The following is a 21,557-nucleotide window of genomic DNA, read 5'->3' as shown; positions in this document are numbered from 1 at the left end:
GAGGAGCACCATCCTTTATTTCCCCTTCTGCCTTGACACACCAGAGCGTATTACATATGCATACTCAGCCTGACAGGGCTACTAAGGGTAAAGGTTACATCTCTTACCTGATGTTCACCTTGCCTTGCCTCTGGAACCAAGCACCTGCAGAGTGTTCAACAAACAGGTGTTCCCTGGCTTGATTTCAGCTTAATGTGTGCTTAGGTTTCCTGAAGCTGTCTGGTTGTCACATGTGCCTTGCCCAGGGGATCTGGGTTGCATGGAAATGCATCTGCTGATGATGGTCCCACTCAGAAGTATGGTGAAATTGCCCAGAAGACAGATGTCTGTGTTTGATTCTAAATTCTGTTGTGTCAGAAGACTAACTGATGGTGATTAAGGGGATCTGAGTTCCAAATCTAACTTTAATGCAATCTGTCTTGTCTGACATTGGAAGTTACGTGATCTTTTCCCTTAGTTTCTCCATTTGTAAAATAGAGACAATGATAGAACCTCCTTGCAAATCGTTGTGTGCATTTCATAAGAAGGTATGTTTAAAGTGTTTAGCACAAGCTTAAGCAAAATAGGGACTCAGTAAATTAAGGTTAGCCATCATCATCATCATTATTTGACACTTTGACCTTTTTGCAACATGAGGTTTTAATACCCCACTGGCCAGCCTGTCAGAATCGTAAACTGGCCTCTGAAATTAGGTGTCAGGGAAAGGCTAAGGCTTTATCTGCCAAGCCTCTCTCCTCTGTCATTATGCTGTCTGACATTATAAATCTCATCTGAATGTCACAAGTCATTTATTACTATCTCTTTGGGTGCTGGAATTTGCTAAGCCCATGGATTCACTTTTTAGAGCATTAAAGCAGAAATGTTCCTCAGAGATCGTCTCATCCAATTCACTTGTTTTACAGACTGCAGAAGATACTGAGACCTGAAGGCCTAATGTCATAGAGCTCAAGGGTGGCAGAGCTGGAGCTAGACCAGGCCTGCAGATGTGATGGCCCTCCTCTTTCCAATACACACAGTCATTTACCCTGGAGTCATGCTCTTAGAGACTCAGGCTGTGCTTTCCCTGGGTCATGGAGTTCCTCAGAACACCTTCCTCCTTTCTCAGCAGTCGGCTACTTTCTTCCTTTCATGGGCAGCCAGCACTTTGAGGTCACATGACAGAGATCCACATACAGCTCTTTATGGAGAGATTGTGGGACACATACTAGTGCCATTCACCAAGGGGCCAAGGACCAGCAGCAATCATTACCAGAGCTTCACTCCTCCCCTTCCAGACTGAACAAACTCATCCCTACTTGCACCTTGGAGAGCACTAAGGTTTTTTTTGTGTTTTTGTTTGTTTGTTTTTGAGACGTAGTCTTGATCTGTAGCCCAGGCTGGAGTGCAGTGGTGCAATCTCAGCTCACTACAACCTCCACCTCCCAGGTCCCAGTTCAAGCAATCTCTCCTGCCTCAGCCTCCCAAGTAGCTGGGATTACAGGCATGTGCCACCACACCCAGCTAATTTTTGTATTTTTAGTAGAGATGGGGTTTCACCATGTTGGCCAGGCTGGTCTCAAACACCAGACCTTGTGATACGCCTGCCTCGGCCTCCCAAAGCACTGAGATTATAGGCGTGAGCCACCGCGCCCCGCCTAGAGCACTGAGTTTTAAAGAGAATTGAGATTGAGGCCGGGTGCTATGGCTCACACCTGTAATCCCAGCTCTTTGAGAGGCTGAGGCAGGCGGATCACTTGAGGTCAGGAGTTTGAGATCAGCCAGGCCAACATGGTGAAACCCCATCTCTACTAAAAATACAAAAATTAGTTAGGTGTGGTGGCGCATGCCAGTAATCCCAGCTACTTGGGAGGCTGAGGGAGGAGAATCACTTGAACCCAGGAGGCGGAGGTTGCACCACTGCAGTCCAGCCTGGGTGACAGAGCGAGACTCCATCTCAAAAATAAAAAATAAAGATAATTGAGATTGGACTCTTTCCACTGTTTTGCTGTAGTTCTCATTTCATAGGTGAAGAAACTGAGGCTCATGGAGGTTAGGGAATGAGCTGAAGCTCACAAAACTATCAGAGCTTCCATTTCAGCCCAGCTCTCTTTGACTGCAGTGTAGTAGTTAGGGTTAGATTTGTAAAATGGAGACTAGAGTATTTGTAAAGGGCTATTGCTGCAAGGATTAGGTGAGCTCATAAAGGTGGAAGTGCCAACAGAAGAAGAGTCACCTAAGGGAAGAAGAAACTTCTCATTCATCAGGTTTTTTGTTTGTTTGTTTTTCTAAGAGATGAGGTCTTGCTATGTTGCCCACGCTGGATTTGAACTCTTGAGCTCCAGCAATCCTCCCACCTCAGCCTCCTGAGTAGTTGGGACTACAGGTGCACCACCTCACCTATCCTATTCATTTTTATATCACCAGTGCCTGACACATTGTTGATAAATCAATATATTTTTTGAAAATAAGCCTATGAAAGTATAACTTAATAAATGGATGAATGAATAAAGAAATGAGCCACCTAGCACAGGTGCCTGGAACACAGGAGGTATTCAGTCAATGTTCCTTTTCCCTCCCTCACTCTGGAGGGTAGAGTCCATATGCGCAGTCTCTGTGCCTGGCACTTGGTAGGCCTGATGAGTGCGTGTAGGTGGAATGAGTGACTCTCAGGAGCTCTGAGTCTTTGAGGCTAGAAGGAAATGTTTGTCTTTTCAGCTACAAGCGGAGGCCAGGGCTTTGAGCTCTGGGAGCTCAGGGAGTGATATGCTACCTCGCCCAGGACTTCCCACCACTGCGGGGTAAGGGCTGCCCATCTTCCAAGTTGACCCTGGCCCAGTAGTTACCCAGACTCAGTGTCAGGCCCGGCTGCATGCACCAGTGGAGGGAAGCAGCAAATCCTTCCAGCTGTAGAACAGCTGGGGATGGGGCTATGGCCACCAGTTAGCAGACAATGTATTCTGCCCAGCCAGACTCAACTTCCTTCCATTCCTCCATCCTGCCTCTCTTTCTCTGTCTTCTCTGGGCTTCAAATCTCAGTCCCCTGTATCTGCTGAGTGAGTAAATGAGCATTGAGGAGAGTGGCTGGCATACAGTAGTTGCTCTGTAGACACTGGTGGAATGAGTGAATGGATCCATGAAAACAGGACTGAAGGAAGAGACAGGCTGACGGATGCATGTCTATTTATTGGCACAGGGTCCTATAAGGGCCAAGACCACACCCTCCCACCCTCTTTTCTGTAAAAATAAACTCTGTTCTTCCTTTTCCCTGCTCTATCTGCTTTCCTGCTTGGTCTAGGCAGAATCAATCACCTGCTAAGGCTTGTGCCCTAAGACACAGGAACCAGTACCCGCTACACATATGCACTTCCCCTCTCAGCCCAGGGAAACGGTGGGCAGCAGGAGGCTTTCAGAGGCCCTTGGGCTTCCACTAGGAGCTGTCAGTGAGGGTCAGCAGCAGCATTGGGAGCAGTGACACAAGGAGCACAGGGTGAGGTGCGGGTAGCCCCTGAGGGTGAGCCAGACAGAGCTGAGTCCACCCTTAAGTACGCACTGAGTGAGCCTGGGGAGAAGTCCAGAAGGTACACCATCCAGGCCTGCAGGTCAGAGTGGGGCAGGCACGGCAGGCCCCATGGCCGCCAGGCTGAGTAAGCTTGGGGCCAGAAGAGGCAGACTCCTTCCCGTGGGAACTGGCTTCCCTGCCCAGACTTCTTCCAGGCAGGGTGACAGGGAAAGATGTCACAGTGAATGGTGGGGGCTCTGCTGGAGGCAGGGGCACCCCCAAAGCAGAGGCACAATGTGGTGATTGAGGAGGGACTGTACTTGTGTCACCTGTGGTGGGGAGTGAGGGACTGTACTCGTGTTGCCTGTGGTGGGGAGGGACTAGACCCAGCCCAGCTTGCATCTGCTTCCTCCCAACCCAAGAGCAAACAGCTTTGTTGGGAGAGCTGCCCCAGGTCTGGTGACAGCCGGCCATTTCTTCCCTGATCCAGGTCTACCACACCTCACACAGCTGCCCCGGGTTCATGGGGGAGCCGACAGGGCAGCCGAAGTGCCGCAGGAAGTCACGGGAGTTGGAGAGAGTGCCCAGCACGCGGAAGCGGGCAGGGCTGTGGGGGTCGGTCACTAGCCCCTCGTGAGAGCTCTCTGGTGTGCGGACCGAGCACCATACCTGCAGGCCAGGACAGACATGGGGGCATATGGTGTCTAGTGTGGAGCCGGGCCTTAGAGTCGGCTACAGCCGTCCCAGAGACACAAACCACCACCGCTGCAGCCCCTCCCAAGTTCCTTCCAAAATTGCCCTGGACATCGGGCTGCCCAGCATGGACATGACGAGGGGAAAAAGCGGAGCCCCGGAAGCTGCCTGCTGTGGCTGCCCAGTGGAGGTTCTGCCTGAGTCCTTGCTCTGCCACTTACTCTATTCCTGGGCAGCCCCGGACAGGCCACTCTGCGTCCCGAGCTTTAGTTTCCTGCATGCCTTCCTCACAGGAACAGCGTGAGGATCAATGTTTGCCCCCTTTGCCACCCTTTGCCCCACGCTGTGCCCCTCAAGCACGCAACCCTGCCCTTTGAGCTATGTAAAATCCTACCGAGGCGTTCTCCTGCTCAGGCCTCTTCAGGCTGCCTTTGTGGGCCCCGGCTGGCCGAAAGGCTCTGGGCACAGGCCTTCCCAGCCCACCTTTCACGCCCCAGCCTCAGCCCCATTCCCCAGCCCCTTTGACACATGCCCCAGACTTCTCCTAATGACATACTCAGGAGGGAGCAGGACAAAGGGGCAGACCCCAGGCCTTCCCGGAGGGTGATACCTGGGCAAATCCCACGAAGAAGAGCTGGTGGTTAGTGAGCCCCACGGCTGGCAGCTGCTGCTCCTCCCCATGCTTTCTCAGCCACGCTTTGTAAGCCTGGGGACAGAACAGTGGGCAGCAAGCCCATCCAGGCCTGCCCCCATCCACCCAGCACCTTTCACCCCAGGCCAGCAGGCCTCAGCCGCTGGAGGGCTGGTCAGGCCACTCACATTGTAGGCAGCCTTCAAACCCCCGTTGTCGGCAATGTTCTCCCCCAGCGTCTGGCGGCCGTTGAGCCTCTCCCCATTGACCTGGTATTGATTGTACTGTTCCTCCATGCAGGCCGTGTGGTTCCGGAAGGCTGCCAGTGACTCATTCTGCCACCAAGGCCGCAGGTTCCCTTCTTTGTCATACTCGCGCCCTAAGGAGAACTCACCTTTGCACCCCACCAAAACCAGAGCTCATCTCGGGGGCAGCAGTGCCCCCACCAGCCCTGGTCCATAGACTACAGGTCCCTTGGGGCTACATCAATGTCCCAAGGCCCTGCAGGAGCCACTGGGAATTCTAGGCTCCAGGGGACGACTCCATGGGCCCCTACCTTGGTCATCAAAGGCATGTGTCAACTCGTGGCCCATGACCACACCGATACCACCAAAGTTCAGGGCCCTGGTAGGTGAGGAATGGCAAGTGAGGACATGGTGGGGGTACTTCTGAATCCCACCTCTAGCCCTGCTCCCAGCTCAGCCACAGGCCCAGGCCCCAGCACCCAGCCCCTCCTGCTTCAGACACACTTGGGGTGGTTGCGGGCATAGAAGGGGGCCTGCAGGATGCCAGCGGGGAAGACGATCTCATTCTTAGTTGGAAGGTAGTAGGCATTCACTGTCTGGGGGGTCATGCTCCACCTGGAGGAGGAAGAGGGAGAGGCTGAGGCTCCCGACTCTCCTGACACTGTTCCCTTCCCAGCAGCCCTGCCCCACCTACCTCCTGCAAGGGCTTGGGGCCTCTGGTCTGGGAGCAATCTTGCCACCCTTTTCCCCCATCCCAGGAAACCTTTCCCCACCTCTCCCGCCGCCCCTAGTGTCTATGTCCGCCCGCTCATTCTCACTGGTCTCGGCTGGGAGGCTTGCGGAGCTGGTCAGCCATCACCTTGGCAGAGAAGTTGTACAAATTCAACATGTTTTGGAAGAAAGAATCTTCAGAAACTTCGTACTATGGGAAAGGTGGGAAGTAGAAAGAGAGCAAGAGAATCCATTGGAGAAGATAATAGCCCCAGTTTGGCTACTCAGTATCTCTCCAAACCTCAGTTTCCTCAACTGTAAAATATCTAGTAAACCATAATCGGCAATATTTAAAGGGCATTTATGTTACGGGTGCTATTTTTTTTTTTTTTTTTTACATACTGCACTCATTTATCTCACAACAACCCTATGAGATAGGCACTAGTAGGACCCCCATTTTACAGAAAATGAAACCGAGGCCTAGAGAGGTTTTGTTAAGGTTACCAAGTTAGGGGTAGAAACAGAATATGATTAGGCTTGACTCCAAATCTTGGCTCGTTAACACTATATTAACTGCTGTTTGGCCTGCAGCCTGACACAGAGCCAACACTTTAACAATGCTGGTTACCTCCATCTGCCTCTAAAAGAAACCGAGGAACACCTCTTTCCCAGTGCTTGAGCCCCAGTTACTAAGCCCAAAGAACAGTGTCCTCTACAGGGCTGAAGTTCAGCACTGATGAGCTCAGGTACTCACCCCATCATAAACATCATCCAGCTCTTTGGGCTCCAGGATAAAGTCTGGGAAACCAATCATATCATAGATGGCGTCTGCCTGAAGAGACCAGGTTAAGGGTTTGTTTCCTTCCCCAGGTTCCTAGCAAAACTGTATCCTTGAACCCCACCTCAAGATGGCGCCCCAACTCTAGCCACCGCTCACTTTCTCCTTGGCTGCCTGGCGGGTCTTCTCATCCATCCAAACCAGCTGTCCCAGGGCCTCCTCAAATGCAGTCCGGATTTCACTGATCATCCCCTCTGCCTGGGAGGGAGGAGGCAAAGTCAGCCTCCCCCTGCACTGAATGCATCCTTGCCCCGCCCCCCATCCACCCTGGTGCCCCATCCCTGTCCCCCCAGGGGAAATGGGAACGCCTAGACTAATGAAATACAGCTGAGCACCTAGAGAGGACAAGAAGGAAACACCATTTGTAAAGGTACTGGGATTGTGGCTGGCTTTTTTCTTAATTAAATAAACATTTTAATTGACAATAAGTTCATCAAATTAATATCATAATTTAATATAGTGCAATGATCTTTTTTTTTTTTTTTTGAGATGGAGTCTCACTCTGCTGCCCAGGCTAGAGTGCAGTGGCCGGATCTCAGCTCACTGCAAGCTCCGCCTCCCGGGTTTACGCCATTCTCCTGCCTCAGCCTCCCGAGTAGCTGGGACTACAGGCGCCCGCCACGTCGCCCGGCTAGTTTTTTGTATTTTTTTAGTAGAGACGGGGTTTCACCGTGTTAGCCAGGATGGTCTCGATCTCCCGACCTCGTGATCCGCCCGTCTCGGCCTCCCAAAGTGCTGGGATTACAGGCTTGAGCCACCGCGCCCGGCCGATTTTTTTTTTTTCGAGACAGAGTCTGGCTGTGTCACCCAGGATGGAGTGCAGTGGCGCGATCTCAGCTCACTGCAACCTCCGCCTCCCGGGTTCAAGCAATTCTCCTGCCTCAGCCTCCCAAGTAGCTAGGATTACAGGCGCCTGCCACCATGCCGGGCTAATTTTTGTATTTTTACTAGAGATGGGGTTTCACCATCTTGGTCAGGTTGGTCTTGAACTCCTGACCACGTGATCCACCCACCTCAGCCTCCCAAAGTGCTGGGATTACAGGCGTGAGCCATCGTGCCCAGCCTAGTGCAATGATTTTTATCTGATTATGAAAAGAGGGCATTCACAGAAAATTTGGAAAACTGAGAATTGAAAAAGAAAACAGACCAGCTATAAATCACTCATTCATAGGTAAGTTCTTTTAACATTTTGATTACCCACTTCTAGAGTTTTTCCCTCCCCTGATATGCACATAAAATATGGAATTATGTTGTATTAGGTATATATTTTTTGTAACCTACTTTTTTCACTGAAAGATATATCAGCTGTTTAAGGATCCTCACAACCCATCCTAACCACAATTTATTTTTCCTTTACCCTATAGTTGGACATTTAACCAGTTCTTATTTTCTGCTATGATAAACAACATTGCCATAAAAACCATAAACATCCTTACAGGTAATACTTTAAGCACATCCATTATAATATCCTAATAAATAAATATTTCTTCTAGTTATATAAACATAAACACATAGACAACTTTAAAGGACGCTTATAATCCCACTGCCCAAAGCAGCACTTCATTTGTTCATGAATTTACATCCAGTTGTTTTTCTTTGGTTTTTTTATTTTTTTTTTTGAGATGGAGTCTCGCTATGTTGCCCAGGCTGGAGTGCAGCGGCGTGATCTCTGCTCACTGCAAGCTCTGCTTCCTGGGTTCACACCATTCTCCTGCCTCAGCCTCCTGAGTAGCTGGGACTACAGGCTCCCGCCACCACACCCGGCTAATTTTTTTGTCTTTTTTAGTAGAGACGGGGTTTTACCATGTTAGCCAGGATAGTCTCCATCTCCTGACCTTGTGATTCGCCCGCCTCGGCCTCCCAAAGTGCTGGGATTACAGGCGTGAGCCACCGCGCCCAGCCTTGTTTTTTTTTTTTTTTTGAGACGGAGTCTCACTCTGTCGACCAAGGCTGGAGTGCACTGGCACGATCTCGCCTCACGGCAACCTCCGCCTCCTGGGTTCAAGTGATTCTCCTGCCTCAGCCTCCCAGGTAGCTGGGATTACAGACACCCACCACCACACCTGGCTAATTTTTTGTATTTTTAGAGAGACGGGGTTTCACCATGTTGGCCAGGCTGGTCTCGAACTTCTGACCTCGTGATTCATCTGCCTTGGTCCCCCAAAGTGTTGGGATTACAAGCATGAGCCACCACGCCTGGCCCCCATTGTTTTTCTATATGTCCGCACATACATGAACAGTCAATTTTGAGGGCATAGCATTGAAATAATCTTGTAGACTCACAATTTCTTTGCTTTGCCGGTCAAATGTGGCCTTCACGAAGAGGGAGCCCAAAGCGAAGCCAAGGGCGTCATCTGTGTTGGAGATGCAGGTCTGCCACCTCGGCACACAGGACTGTTAAGGGACAAAGAGCCAGGCCCCCAGAGATGGCTATGTCCTCCAGTCAGAGGGCCTTTCTCTGTCACTGGGGCTAGCAGCCCTTCTTAGCTCTGGACAACAGAGTCCTGGGTTTGCTCAGTGCCACATCTGTCTTTTTTTGAGACAGGGTCTTCACTCTTATCACCCAGGCTGGAGTATAGTGGTGCAATCACTGCTCACTGCAACCTCTGTCCCCCGGGCTCAAGTGATCCTCCCACCTCAGCCTCCCGAGTAGCTGGGACCCCAGGCACATGCCACCATGCCAGGCTATTTTCTTTTGTATTTTTAGTAGAGATGGGGTCTCACCATGTTTCCCAGGCTGGTCTTGAACTCCTGAGCTCAAGCGATCTGCCCGCTTTGACCTCCCAAAGTGCTGGGATTACAGGCATGACCCACTGTGCCCGGCCCACAACTAATTTTATATCCAGTCAGTCTCCCATGCAAGAAACCTGGGAGTCACTCACTCCAGCTTCCTCCATCTCCCTAACCCCCACATTCAACTACTTTGACTTTTTTTTTTTTTTTTTTTTTTGGGACCGAATCTTGCTCTGTTGCCGAGGCTGGAGTGCAGTGGCCAAATCTCAGCTCACTGCAAGCTCCGCCTCCCAGGTTTACACCATTCTCCTGCCTCAGCCTCCCGAGTAGCTGGGACTACAGGCGCCTGCCACCTCGCCCGGCTAGTTTTTTTGTTTGTTTTAGTAGAGACGGGGTTTCACCATGTTAGCCAGGATGGTCTCAATCTCCTGACCTTGTGATCTGCCCATCTTGGCCTCCCAAAGTACTGGGATTACAGGCTTGAGCCACCGCACCCAAACTTGACTTTTTTTTTTTTTTTTTTGAGACGGAGTCTCACTCTGTTACCCAGGCTGGAGTGCCGTGGCGCAGTCTCAGTTCACTGCAAGCTCCACCTCCCGGGTTCATGCCATTCTCCTGCCTCAGCCTCCCAAGTAGCTGAGACTAAAGGCACCTGCCACCATGCCCGGCCAAATTTTTTGTATTTTTGGTAGAGATGGGGTTTCACCGTCTTAGCCAGGATGGTTTTGAACTCCTGACTTCAAGTGATCCGCCCACCTTGGCCTCCCAAAGTGCTGAGATTACAGGCATGAGCCACCCCGCCCAGCCTGCAATTGCCTCTTAACTGGACACCCTGACTCCATTCTCATCCTCGTGTCCCTGCTGCTCCCCTCCATCTTCCATTTAGCCACCAGAAATATCATCTCATACATAACCCAATTGTGTTTCTCCTCGCCATGGCTACTCCCATGGAGCCCCATCTGTGAAACAATCAAGGCCGGACTTCTCGACACAATATTCAGGTCCCTTCCCGAGTGCCCCATGCCCACCTTACCAAACCCTGCCTCTCGGTTGCCCTCTTCTCAAGCTCATGCCAGAATATGTGTAAAGCCACCATGCTCCTTTTGGCCTCTAGGAATTTGCACATGGCGTTCCTTGTCCCTGGAATGCCCTTCTCCTCAGCTTTCTTGGTGAACTTTTCCATCACATGGCACCTCTCAGAAAACGCTTCTCTGATGCCCTTCCCCACCAACCCCCCAGGTGAAATGTGCTGTCCCACCTCTGTCCTATAGCACAAAAGTCTTTCACTCAGTGTGAGCACTTATCACCACAAAATATAATGTATTTGTTTACATGTCCACTCCCCCCACTTAATGGGGCATCTTGAAACTAAATACTGCATTATTTATTATATCCTCTCCATCCTCCTCATCGAAGCTGAGTGCCTATACATACCATATACTGTGTAGATGCTTCACTTATGTTAACTCAGCTAATACTCTTCTTGACAACCCTCCAAGTTATTCCTGCTTTACAGAGCAGAAAATGGAGAGTGTCACTGAGAGTGTCCTGAGAGTCACTGGAGTGACTCTCATGTTTCTTGCATGGGCGACTGACTGGATATAAAATTAGTTGTGGGCTGGGCACGGTGGCTCATGCCTGTAATTCCAGCACTTTCAGAGGTGACATGCCCAAGGTCCTACAGGCTAGAAAATGAATGAGTTGGGGTTGGAACCCAAGTCGGCTTGCTTCCAAATTCTGCGCTCCATAGTATGCACCTGTGCACCATGAGGCACATGGTGCCTGATACACTGAAGGCGTGCAGCATCAGCTAGACTGGATCAGAACGTGGAGGCAAAGTCAGAGATCCCACCTTCTTAGTGCCATAGAGGGTCTCCAGCAGCTTCTCTTGTGCAGACTCAAAGCGTCGGTCCAGGCTTGAGGTTGTCTTTTGCACTAGGTTCCAGATCAGGTAATTGTTCAGGATGCTGACAACCAGACCAGAAAATAAGAAAAGGGCAGGTGGGATGCCCTTTCCACCCCCCAAACCAGCCCCTAGGAACATGCAGGCTGCAGGAGTCCTGAGAGGCATATGTGGAAGCTGTCCCAGAGTTCCTCTTTGGCCCCGGGGCCACATACCTGCCTGTAGAGGTCAGGTTGGAGAGAGGTGTGGGAACAGAGATCACAGGGAGAACCCTGAAACCCTAGCACAGATGAAAAGCCAATAGGCATTCTGATTTGATGTTTGGAAGGCTCATGGCATTATCAAATGTTGTTCTGTGTGGCTGGGCCAGTCCACTATGCCCAGCCTTGCTGGAGACCTCCACGGAACCCACCCTCACCTTGGGATCCCCCCACACCTTGGTTCTGTGCGGTTGATGAGCTCTGACACCTGTTGCAAATAATCCATCCCATACACCACCACAGGCTCAGAGTCACTCAACTCCAATGGTGACAGCAAGAAAGACAGGAACTCAAGCCAGTCCATGGAGGGCGCCAGAGCCTGAGAGAAAAAAATCTCAGGCCTTGCCTGCCTGACTCACTTCCAGCAGAACCCTCCCCCACTGTATGCTGGAGCCTGGGAGCCCTTCCCATTGCCATAGCAACAACTACTGGCTTCATGGCGACTCCTTCCTGTAATATACCCTTTTCCAGGCCTGGGCACCTCCAATCTGGGAGCCCAGCCACTTATTATACAAGGATAACCACTACTTGTGACATTCAGCTGGGGCCTAGATATTCAAATATTTTCCTAACAATTGATAAAATACCACTCCCCTGACACCCCACACATACTGGCTTCTCCTCCAGAACCACATCCCACCCCAACTTTTCCATAATCCAACATCTAAAGTGTTAATGGCCTGGCACAGTACCGGTCCTCCAGTAGAAACTTCCACTTCTATCTTTTTTTTTTTGAGATGGAGTTTCACTCTTGTCACCCAAGCTGGAGTACAATGGCATGATCTCAGCTCACTGCAACCTCCGCCTCCCAGGTTCAAGTGATTCTCCTGCCTCAACCTCCCGAGTAGCTGGGATTACAGGCATGTGCCACCAAGTCTGGCTAATTTTTTATTTTTAGTAGAGATGGAGTTTCACCATGTTGGCCAGGCTGGTCTTGAACTCCTGACCTCAGGTGATCCACCCATCTCGGCCTCCCAAAGTGCTGGGATTACAGGTGTCAGCTACCATGTCCAGCCTATTCTGACTGTTTTGTGGACATCTCATAGAAACTGTTACACATTTTTAACACAATCCCTCCATGCATCCCCAGGCAACAAGAAAGGGACCAGAGGTGGCCCTAAATGGACACCATGTTTTTCCCAGTGCAACTGGAAAGCACAGAAATGCAAGGGAATGAGGAAAGGACTGGCTGCCTTGGGGAGATGGCATGGAGGGAAGCTGGGTGGTGTGTTCCAGGGCTGGCCCCTCTCAGATGTCTCCAGTCCCCTGCCTGCCCCACCTGCAGCTCCGAAATGCTCATCTTGTGATAGATTTTCTCCTCATCGCGCCGCTGGTCCTGGGGCACTGTGATGTTGGCCAGTTGTACCTCCAACTCCAGCACCTGCTGCATCTGCTCCCTCGTGGAGGTGGGCCGCCCACCCAGCAGCATCCCCAGCTCCTCCATGTAGTCCAGATAGGCAGTGAGCACCTGTCAAGGCCCAGATGACCCTCAGAGCCCAGCAACAAGTCTTGCCCAAGGCTGAGAAGATCTATTCTTACCACCACCTCTGCTCACTATCTCTTCTGCTTGATTCTGGAAGCCTTCTTGGATGACCTGTTTCATTTCTGACACACTGCTTACCACCATCGGCTAAGTATTGTTTACTTCTTTTGTTTTATTTTATTTTATTTTATTTTTTGAGATTAAGTCTCATTCTGTTGCCCAGGCTGGAGTGCAGTGGTGCGATCTCAGCTTATTGCAACCTCCACCTCCCGGGTTCAAGCAATTGTCCTGCTGCAGCCTCCCGAGTATCTGGGAGTACAGGTGCCCGCCACCACGCCTGGCTAATTTTTTGTGTTTTTAGTAGAGACGGGGTTTCACCATGTTAGCCAGGCTGGTCTCAAACTCCTGACCTCAGGTGATCTGCCTGCCTTGGCCTTGCAAAGTGCTGGGATTACGGGCATCAGCCACGGTGCCTGGCCTTGTTTACTTACTTCTGTACTTGTTTGTCATCTATTTCCCCAAGGAGAAAGTGAGTTCCAGCAAAGCATTGTTCCAAGTTACAGCAGCTTACTCATTACTGTCTCTAGGGACTAGAACAGAGTAAATGCTCTGCAAGTGTCTGTCCAGCAGATGGGCCTGCTTCCCATACTGCTTTGCCTTCTTGTTTCCTAGATCCCTGCTGGTTGTCCCAGCCCATCAGTGACCATGTGCCTTCACTGAACAGCTGACTGGACCTCACAGGGGATCTGGGCCATGGTATCCTCAGGCCTCTATTACCTCCCATCCTGCCAGGCATCAAGCTTGCTGCTTTCTCCACTACCCGCTGGTCTCCAAGGGAGAGAAAAGCATGGAAAAGAAACATTTAGTGACCACTTCTGTGGACATGCATCAGACTCTCTATTAGAGGTTTTCCATACAGTGTATCTTTTCCTCCCTGCACAGCAACTTCATGAAGTGAAGATGAGTCCCATTTCACACCCCAGGGGACAAACTTAGGAAGATGACACGGCTTGACTTCCATCACAAACTAGCGGATGGCAGAGTGAGAATGTGGCCCAGGCCCGATGAACCCAGGGCCATGGCGGCCCTGGCCCTGCCCGGGTCCAGTACAAACTCATGCGGCCTCACCCCTTCTGGCCCTGAGGCTCCATGAAGGCAGGGCTGTGTTTGCTTTGTTCACCACTGTAATTTCAGGCCCAAGTGCAACTGTCTGCCACATAGTAGGTGCTTAATAAATGTCTGTTGAATAACAGGATGAAAACCTGCAAACAGACACTCAACACTGCTCTGTGCCAATTCCCTTAATCCTCCTCCCAGAAATCACTTTCCACTCAATCTGAAGGCCCACCTGGGCTCCCCAAATCACCAAAGGCCATCTCTTCTTCTACTTACTAAGAAGTTTTAGATCCCTTAATATCCATTCTGTGTATTTCAAATTCCTCCTGTCCCTCACCTCTCCTCTTACTTGCTGCTGGCATCAGAGGAAGAGGTTTGAGTACCAATCCCAGTCATCCCAGCTCCTGAGGGGGATGGTTAGCTAAACCAGTGATCTCATCGTACCCCTTCTCTCTACCTCCTCACCTTCAGCTTAGTGCTTACTTTTGAGACTCTCCTGAACCCTGCTTTACTCTTAGTTTTTTGTCGTTGTTGTTGTTGTTTGTTTGTTTGAAATGGCATCTCCCTCTGTCACCCAGGCTGAAGTGCAGGTGTGTGATCGCAGCTCACTGCAACCTCCACCTCCTGGGTTCAAGCAATTCTCCTGCCTCAGCCTCCCCAGTGGCTGGGATTACAGGCGTGGGCCACCACACCTGGCTAATTTTTGTATTTTTAGTAGAGACAGCGTTTCGCCATGTTGGCCAAGCTGGTCTCGAACTCCTGACCTCAGGTAATCTGCCCACTTCGGCCTCCCAAAGTGCTGGGGCCACAGGCGTGAGCCACTGCACCCAGTCTACTTTTAGTTTTCATCCTATCTCAACCTTTTGCGTTTCATCTTTCTCTAGATCCCAACACAGGAGGCTTCCTGAAGGCAACCAGTGACATGCTGACAGTCAAACCCAAGTCTTTCCTCTTGCCCCTATCAAAGGGTTGAAGGATGTGGTTCTCTCCCAAATCGTAAAAATTATCTCCTCCCCTACTCAGATGATGTCAAAATCACACATCTGTTCACATCACTTTTAAGTTTCCCCTTCCATTTCTTTTGGGATGAATCCTAAATTTGGCCCACAATGCTCCTGCATAGCGTGAGCCTATGGACTTGTCCAGAAGGCCTTGGCCTGCATGCCCCTCCTGCTCCCTCTCCCACTGAGAATGGCCAGTGGGCCATATGCCTTCCCACCTTGGCGCCTTTGCATAACCTATTGCCTTTGCAGAGCCCTCTCCCTTCATTGCAGCCTATCCGCACCCTGGAACTAGGTAGGTTCCTATTCGCACTTGCTCTCAGAACCCTATGCTTCTTCTCTATAATAGTCTCAACAACTGGAAACAGGACAACTGTGTAGCAAACTGTTGTATGCCTTCTTCCCCATTCAGAGGGTAGTAGAAGTGTCTTGTTCACCATATGTCTAGAGGAGGGTCTGGCCAAGTGATGGTCAGCAGATGTTTCTGAATGAATGACAGAAGGATAAATGATTGTCCTACTCCACAGCAATCTCTTTTACTATTTTTCTCCCACTGCCCTTAAAATACAAGGATCTCCTTCTGTCCTTTCTCTGTTCTCCTCCTGTCTCACCTCTTCAAAGCCTTTGTTTAGGTTTCTTTTTTTTCGAGACACAGTCTTGCTCTGTTGTCCAGGCTAGAGTGCAGTGGCGCCATCTCAGCTCACTGTAACTTCCACCTCCCGGGTTCAAGCGATTCTCCTGCCTCAGCCTTCCAAGTAGCTGGGATTATAGGCACCCGCCACCACATCGGGCTAATTTTTGTATTTTTATTAGAGATGGGGTTTCACCATATTGGTCAGGCTGGTTTCAAACTCCTGACCTCAAGTGATCCACCTGCCTTGGCCTCCCAAAGTGCTGGGATTACAGGTGAGAGCCACCACGCCTGGCCCAATTTTTGTATTTTTAGTAGAGATGGGGTTTCACCATGTTGGCCAGCTGGTCTCAAACTCCTGTCCTCAAGTAATCAGGCCTCCTCGGCCTCCCAAAGTGTTTGGATTACAGCCACCCTGCGTGGCCTGGTTGGGTTTCTAAGGAGATGCCTCTCAAGCCTCTGGGTCCTTTCAGGGTTATTCTCTCTTCAGGACTCCGCACGGCTTTCCCAGCTGCCTGCTGGCCTCTCTGTATGTAAGGTGCTCAGGTTCCAGCAAACTCACATGTCTAAAAGGAGCAACTCCCACACCCTGAGCATCTTCCACATGCAGGAGCATAAGTTTGTACCCCTAACCTACTCCCGACACCACATAAGGTTGATGCTATGATCCCCTGTTTACGGATGAGGGAATAGCATCAGAGAGATTAATTAACTTGCACCAAGCAGCAGAGCTGAGACTGAAATGCAGGTCTGGCTCCAAAGTCTCTCCTATTCCTGTGACATTGCACTGTCTCCTCTTTCTCAATGTACCCTAAGCTGGTTCTTCCTACAGATACCTCTAATTCCCAAGGCACCCCTCCATTCCACCATCATGAAAGTGAACAGCTTCAGCCATCTTCACCTCTTCCTTCCTCTAACATCCAGGCACCAAGAACTCATGATTCTGACTTGATGATATCTCTTACATCCTCCTCTTCTTACCATTCCTTCTGCCACCTCTTTCATTTGGGACCTTCCTGACTCAGAGCACAGAGTACCACAGACACTCTTAATTCATCTCCAGGCTTTCTTTCTCACATCTACTTTTCACACCCCAAACAAACTGACTTCCCAAAGCACTGCGCTGCCTCCCTACTTTGGAGCATGCAGTGGCTCTCCGGGAACTACAGAATAAACTCCATAGTGTGCTATTCAAGGTCCCGTCCATAACCCATTCCTGCCCACCTCTCCAGCCTCTCATCTGCCTTGAGTTCTGTACTTTACCATAGTGGACCCCTCGCCATGGTCCAAACACGCCTAGCCTTTCCCTCTTCAACACTTTTTTTTTTGTGTGTGTGTGTGAGACAGAGCCTCGCTCTGTTGCCCAGGCTGGAACGCAGTGGCGCCATCTTGGCTCACTGCAACCTTTGCCTCCTGGATTCAAGCGATTCTCTTTGCCTCAGCCTCCCAAGTAGCTGAAATTACAGGTGCCTGCCACCATGCCTGGCTAATTTTTGTATTTTCAGTAGAGATGGGTTTTCACCCTGTAGGCTAGCCTGGTCTCGAACTCCTAACCTCAAGTGATCCGCACAGCCTCCCAAAGTGCGGGGATTACAAGTGTGAGCCACTGTGCTCGGCCTCATCAACACTTTTGTTTAAAGTGTTCTTTCTTTCTTTTTTTTTAGATGGAGTTTTGCTCTTGCCACTCAGGCTGGAGTGCAATGGCATGATCTCGGCTCACTGCAACCTCCCACTCCCGAGTTCAAGCGATTCTCCTGCCTCAGCCTCCCAAGTAGCTGGACTACAGGCGTGTGCCACCATGGCCAGCTAATTTTTGTATTTTTAGTAGAGACAGGATTTCACCATCTTGGCCAGGCTGGTCTCGAACTCCTGACCTCATGATCCACCTGCCTCGGCCTCCCAAAGTGCTGGGATTACAGGTGTGAGCCACTGCACCCGGCAAACTGTTCTTTCTTTCTTTTCTTTTCTTTTTTTTTTTAGTTGGAGTCTCGCTCTGTCACCCAGGCTGGAGTGCAGTGGCGCGATCTCAGCTCACTGCAACCTCCGCCTCCCGGGTTCAGGCAATTCTCCTGCCTCAGCCTCCTGAGTAGCTGGGACTACAGGTGCCTGCTACCATGACTGGCTAATTTTTGTATATTTAGTAGAGACAGGGTTTCACCTTGTTGGTCAGGCTGGTCTCGAACTCCTGACCTCAGGTGATCCACCCACCTTGGCCTCCCACAGTGCCGGGACTACAGATGTCAGTCACCGCACCTGGCCTAAACTTCTTTCTACCCAGCATGCCCTCATGCATTCCCATGTATTCTACAGGGCCTGGATCAAATGCAATCTCTTTAGGAAGACTTCACTGGCTCCCTAAGTCTCTCCTGAATCCTCAGGACCCTCTTGTGAGCTTTGTTCTCAGCTATCTAGGTCCAGGAACCCATTGACACTGAACGCTTCCTGTGACAATGGCTTGGAAACTTGTATCTCAGAATTCCCCCACTGGGCCTGGCACACAGTAGGTGTCTATGAAACCTACTAGAAGAACAAGAGAAAGGAAGTAAGGAAAAGGGGAAGAAAGGGAGGGAGGGAGGAAGAAAAGAAGGAAGAAAGGAGGGGCAGTTGGTTCACTAGGTGACAGGATAGGCTCACCTTCCCTGCTCTGACCATTGGCAAAGGGAAAAGTCAACAGGGATCAGCCCAGCTCAGCAAGGGGTAGGGATGGGGGTTCGGAAGATGTTCCTTACTTTCTCATTGGCAGTTCTGTTTAAGTAGTAATCCCGAGAGGGCAGAAAGAGCCCAGACTGGTCCACCTGCAACGGCAAGGAAAGGAGGTGAGCCCCTCGCTTTCCCCACCATGGGAACCTGAATTCCCCAGCAGGGGTTGGGGTGGGAGCCGGGGGTCAGCCCAGCCTGCCTGTCACACGAGAGGGAAGTCTGGGCTCAGCAAAGGGTCCCTAAGTCTCTCCTCACCCTTTCCCAGCTCATCACCTGGATAACATTGCTGTTGGAACTCTTAGAGTCGGCACTGATGTAGACGGTGAAGAATGGGGTGGCCCTGTAGGTCCCTGCTACTGCCTTCAACACCTCCATAAAGTTATCCTGGTCCCAGGGCCCTGTAATGTTCCAACCACCAATCTGTGTAGAAACCATAAGTGGAATAATTAGCACAGGAGCTCCCAAAGTGTTCCTGGGCCATCTCCTCTCTCAAGGCCCCTCCTGCTCCCCTGCCCTCAGCCGGCTCAGTGGCCCCACCTTGTCAATGAGGTCTCTCAGTGGCTGGGCTCCCAGCTCCTCAATGCGCTCCACCTGTAGGCAAGATAGGTAGAAGCGCTGTGTCTTCCGCTCAGCTTCACTGCTAGAGTTGAAGGTGGTGTTTTCTGTGGGGCAGAACATAGGATACAGGTGGCAATTACGTTAACTGCTGAGAGGGAGTCCCTGGCCCTTGCTCGGTCGGTTCCTCTCCTTGCCTTGTCAATGAGCAGTCCTCCTAACGCAGACCCAGGAAGAGTGTCTGAAACAGCAAGCCGTGGCTTCCTCTCCCTGTCCATGGAGACTCAAGTATATCTAAGCAGTACAGGCTCCCTGGTGTCTACCACACCACAACAGTGCTCCAAACAGGGTGCAGAGAAGTGGTCCTCCATTATACCCAGAGTTCTGCCCCCGTCAAACCCATCCCCACTTCTCAAGAGTCCCTGCTCTCTGCCTCCCAACCCTCTGGAGTGTTCACAGAGCCATCCACTTCCTCATTCATGGACATTGACTATCTGCTAAGTGCCAGGCCCTGTGCTAGGCATAAAGCACATAGGTGGCCCAAGGCCTCCCTAACAGCCCCACTCACCAAGCAGGTGCTTCAGTATGGCCTGGTTTTGGTCCCAGAGGCTGTTGAAGGTGTTCCAGCGAGAACGCCCATCGGGCAGGGGGTTCCTCCGAATCCAGCCCCCACAGGAGAACTGGTAAAAGTCCTCACAGGGGCTCACCCCTCGGTCCAGGGACTCCAGGATTTTTCCAGCCACTCGAATGCAGGCCTCTGTAAGGCAGGTGCTGTGGGATGAGTCTGTGGTAGGGGACACGGCGGGAGGGTAGGAGACTGTCAGTCTGTCTGTCTGGAAGAGGCAAACTCTTTGCAAGGGCCATGATAGCAGGAAGGTTGAGAAGAGAAAGCAAAGCCAGGGCTTTTTTTCAGGGAAGGCTTGGCCCCCTCGAGTGAAAATCTTAGAGGCCCTTTGGCCTCCAGAACCCCTAGTTATGAATGCTGATGAAGAGTGTGGGCCCACCTACCTCTGTGGTACTGGACCCCCAGGGCCACAAGGCAGCCCAGAAGCAGTGCAGCCAGCAGTAGAGAGACACCTGCCAAGACCAGCTCCAGCTGCGTGCGTGAGCCTAACAGCTGTCTTGTCCCCTTCTGGAATCCCACCTGGGGAACACAGCGGGACAAAGAGCAACTGAGCTGCAGGGCAGGGGTCCAAGATCACCAGAGGGTGAAGCCACAGGCAGTTTTCAGAGCCACAGGGTTAACTTTGGGCCCGGGGGCAATGAGGCCAGCTGGTGAGTTGAGCCCTGAGTCTGTTTTGTGCAACGTCATGGCTTAGCATCGCCTCACCATAGTCCTAGAGCAGAGGCCAGAGATGGAGCGGAGGTGGGGGCAGGTGACCCTCCAGAACAGCCCAGAGCTCCTGGGTGTGCTAGGCGTCATGCCAGGGCTGGGGCCTGGTGAGAAAGGGGAAGCCCCCTTGCCCACCTCCATGGCGTCCGGGGAGGCCCCGCCCTCTACGGGGGTCTCCGTTGCGTCTTCATCCCGAAGCGTGGCCCGTTTGTACTCCACCATCTGCCAGACAGTCGGGGTTGCCAACCGAGGTCAGGCAGAGAGGGCTTTTTGCCCACGACCCTGCCCCAGTGCCCCCTGCCTCGCGGACCCCTCCCCCCTGCTAAGAGGGCCCTTCTCTTCCCACCTGCCACGCTCTCGGGCCTGGGGTCTCTCTATCACAGCTCCACCAGGCCCGGGACACAGCCCTACATCCGCGAGCCAGGCATGGCCTGCCCCTCTGCTGCCGACCCCTCTGCCTCGTCCCCCTCCACCCGGTTCCCTCCCCTGGAGCCCGGGCGCCCCCACTCACGTTGTTGCCAGCTCCCAGCTCCTGCAGCGCGACGTTCATGGTGGAGTCGGGCCAGGCGGTGATTCAGGGCTCCCGGCAGCTGGCCCTCTCCCAGGCCGCGGCCCCGGTCCCCTGCCCGGCCCCGCCGCCACCAGCCATCACTGCCGGCCGCTGCGCAGCACCCCCGCTCGGGCCGCGGCCGCCCCCGCCCGCCGGAGTCCCCCGCCCCACGCGGCGCCCCGCCTGGGGTGGGGGGAGCGTGGGGGAGAGGGAGGAGCGCGCCGAGGCTCTCCGCAGGCTCCAGTGCCCTCCGGCAACACCGGAGACCCCTCCACGCTTCATGGTCCGCCCCCCATCTCAGCAGCACCCTCCTTCAAGCCACTCATAATTTACTTTCCTAGGAAAAGTAATGAAATGCAACCAGTCCCAGAGGTTGCTAATATTCCTTGGCCTACTTGCCCCAAATTTCAGGCTCTCTCCGTCCCCTTTAAGCACTTTAGAGAAATTATGCCCTCCTGAGGAACGTCTTCCCCCAGTAGTCCACACAGCCCCTCTTCAGCTGGCAAATACAGAGCACACAGGCAGTTCACCCACATTCAGGGTGTGCACGTGGTACCTACCTTTGGTACCTACCTATGTGCAGAGAGCACATAGACGCCAAGGACACGGGCAGTCACGATGCCCAGCACACAGTCCACACACGCACATGAAATGCCCACAGAATGTACACACTCTGCATACTCACACACAGTGTAC

At 51.9% G+C, this 21,557-nt stretch overlaps 1 protein-coding gene across 4 annotated transcripts; it reads right to left on the bottom strand.

Moving 5' to 3' along the window:
- Positions 1-3,142: 3,142 nt before the first annotated feature.
- LOC105480609 (endothelin converting enzyme 2) lies at positions 3,143-20,976 on the bottom strand. Of its 4 annotated transcripts, none has more exons than XM_071091381.1 (19): positions 20,823-20,976; positions 20,309-20,533; positions 19,987-20,122; positions 19,547-19,762; positions 18,961-19,085; positions 18,697-18,843; positions 18,453-18,518; positions 12,772-12,960; positions 11,669-11,811; positions 11,182-11,296; positions 8,880-8,990; positions 6,696-6,794; positions 6,513-6,590; positions 5,866-5,969; positions 5,552-5,662; positions 5,359-5,426; positions 4,991-5,181; positions 4,782-4,877; positions 3,143-4,147 (listed from the first exon to the last, which is right to left on the bottom strand). In XM_071091381.1, the coding sequence occupies exons 1-19, from the start codon at positions 20,859-20,861 to the stop codon at positions 3,971-3,973; spliced, it is 2,436 nt and encodes an 811-aa protein (XP_070947482.1). In that variant the 5' UTR covers positions 20,862-20,976; the 3' UTR covers positions 3,143-3,970. The 4 variants fall into 4 exon arrangements, with proteins under 4 accessions (XP_070947482.1, XP_070947484.1, XP_070947483.1 ...); XM_071091383.1 differs by having other exon boundaries at positions 20,447-20,533; positions 20,823-20,975; XM_071091382.1 differs by lacking the exon at positions 8,880-8,990.
- Positions 20,977-21,557: the final 581 nt, after the last annotated feature.

Source organism: Macaca nemestrina, chromosome 2, assembly GCF_043159975.1.
Source record: "Macaca nemestrina isolate mMacNem1 chromosome 2, mMacNem.hap1, whole genome shotgun sequence".
NCBI lineage: Eukaryota > Metazoa > Chordata > Mammalia > Primates > Cercopithecidae > Macaca > Macaca nemestrina.
This window is presented reverse-complemented; position numbering and strand designations above follow the sequence as displayed.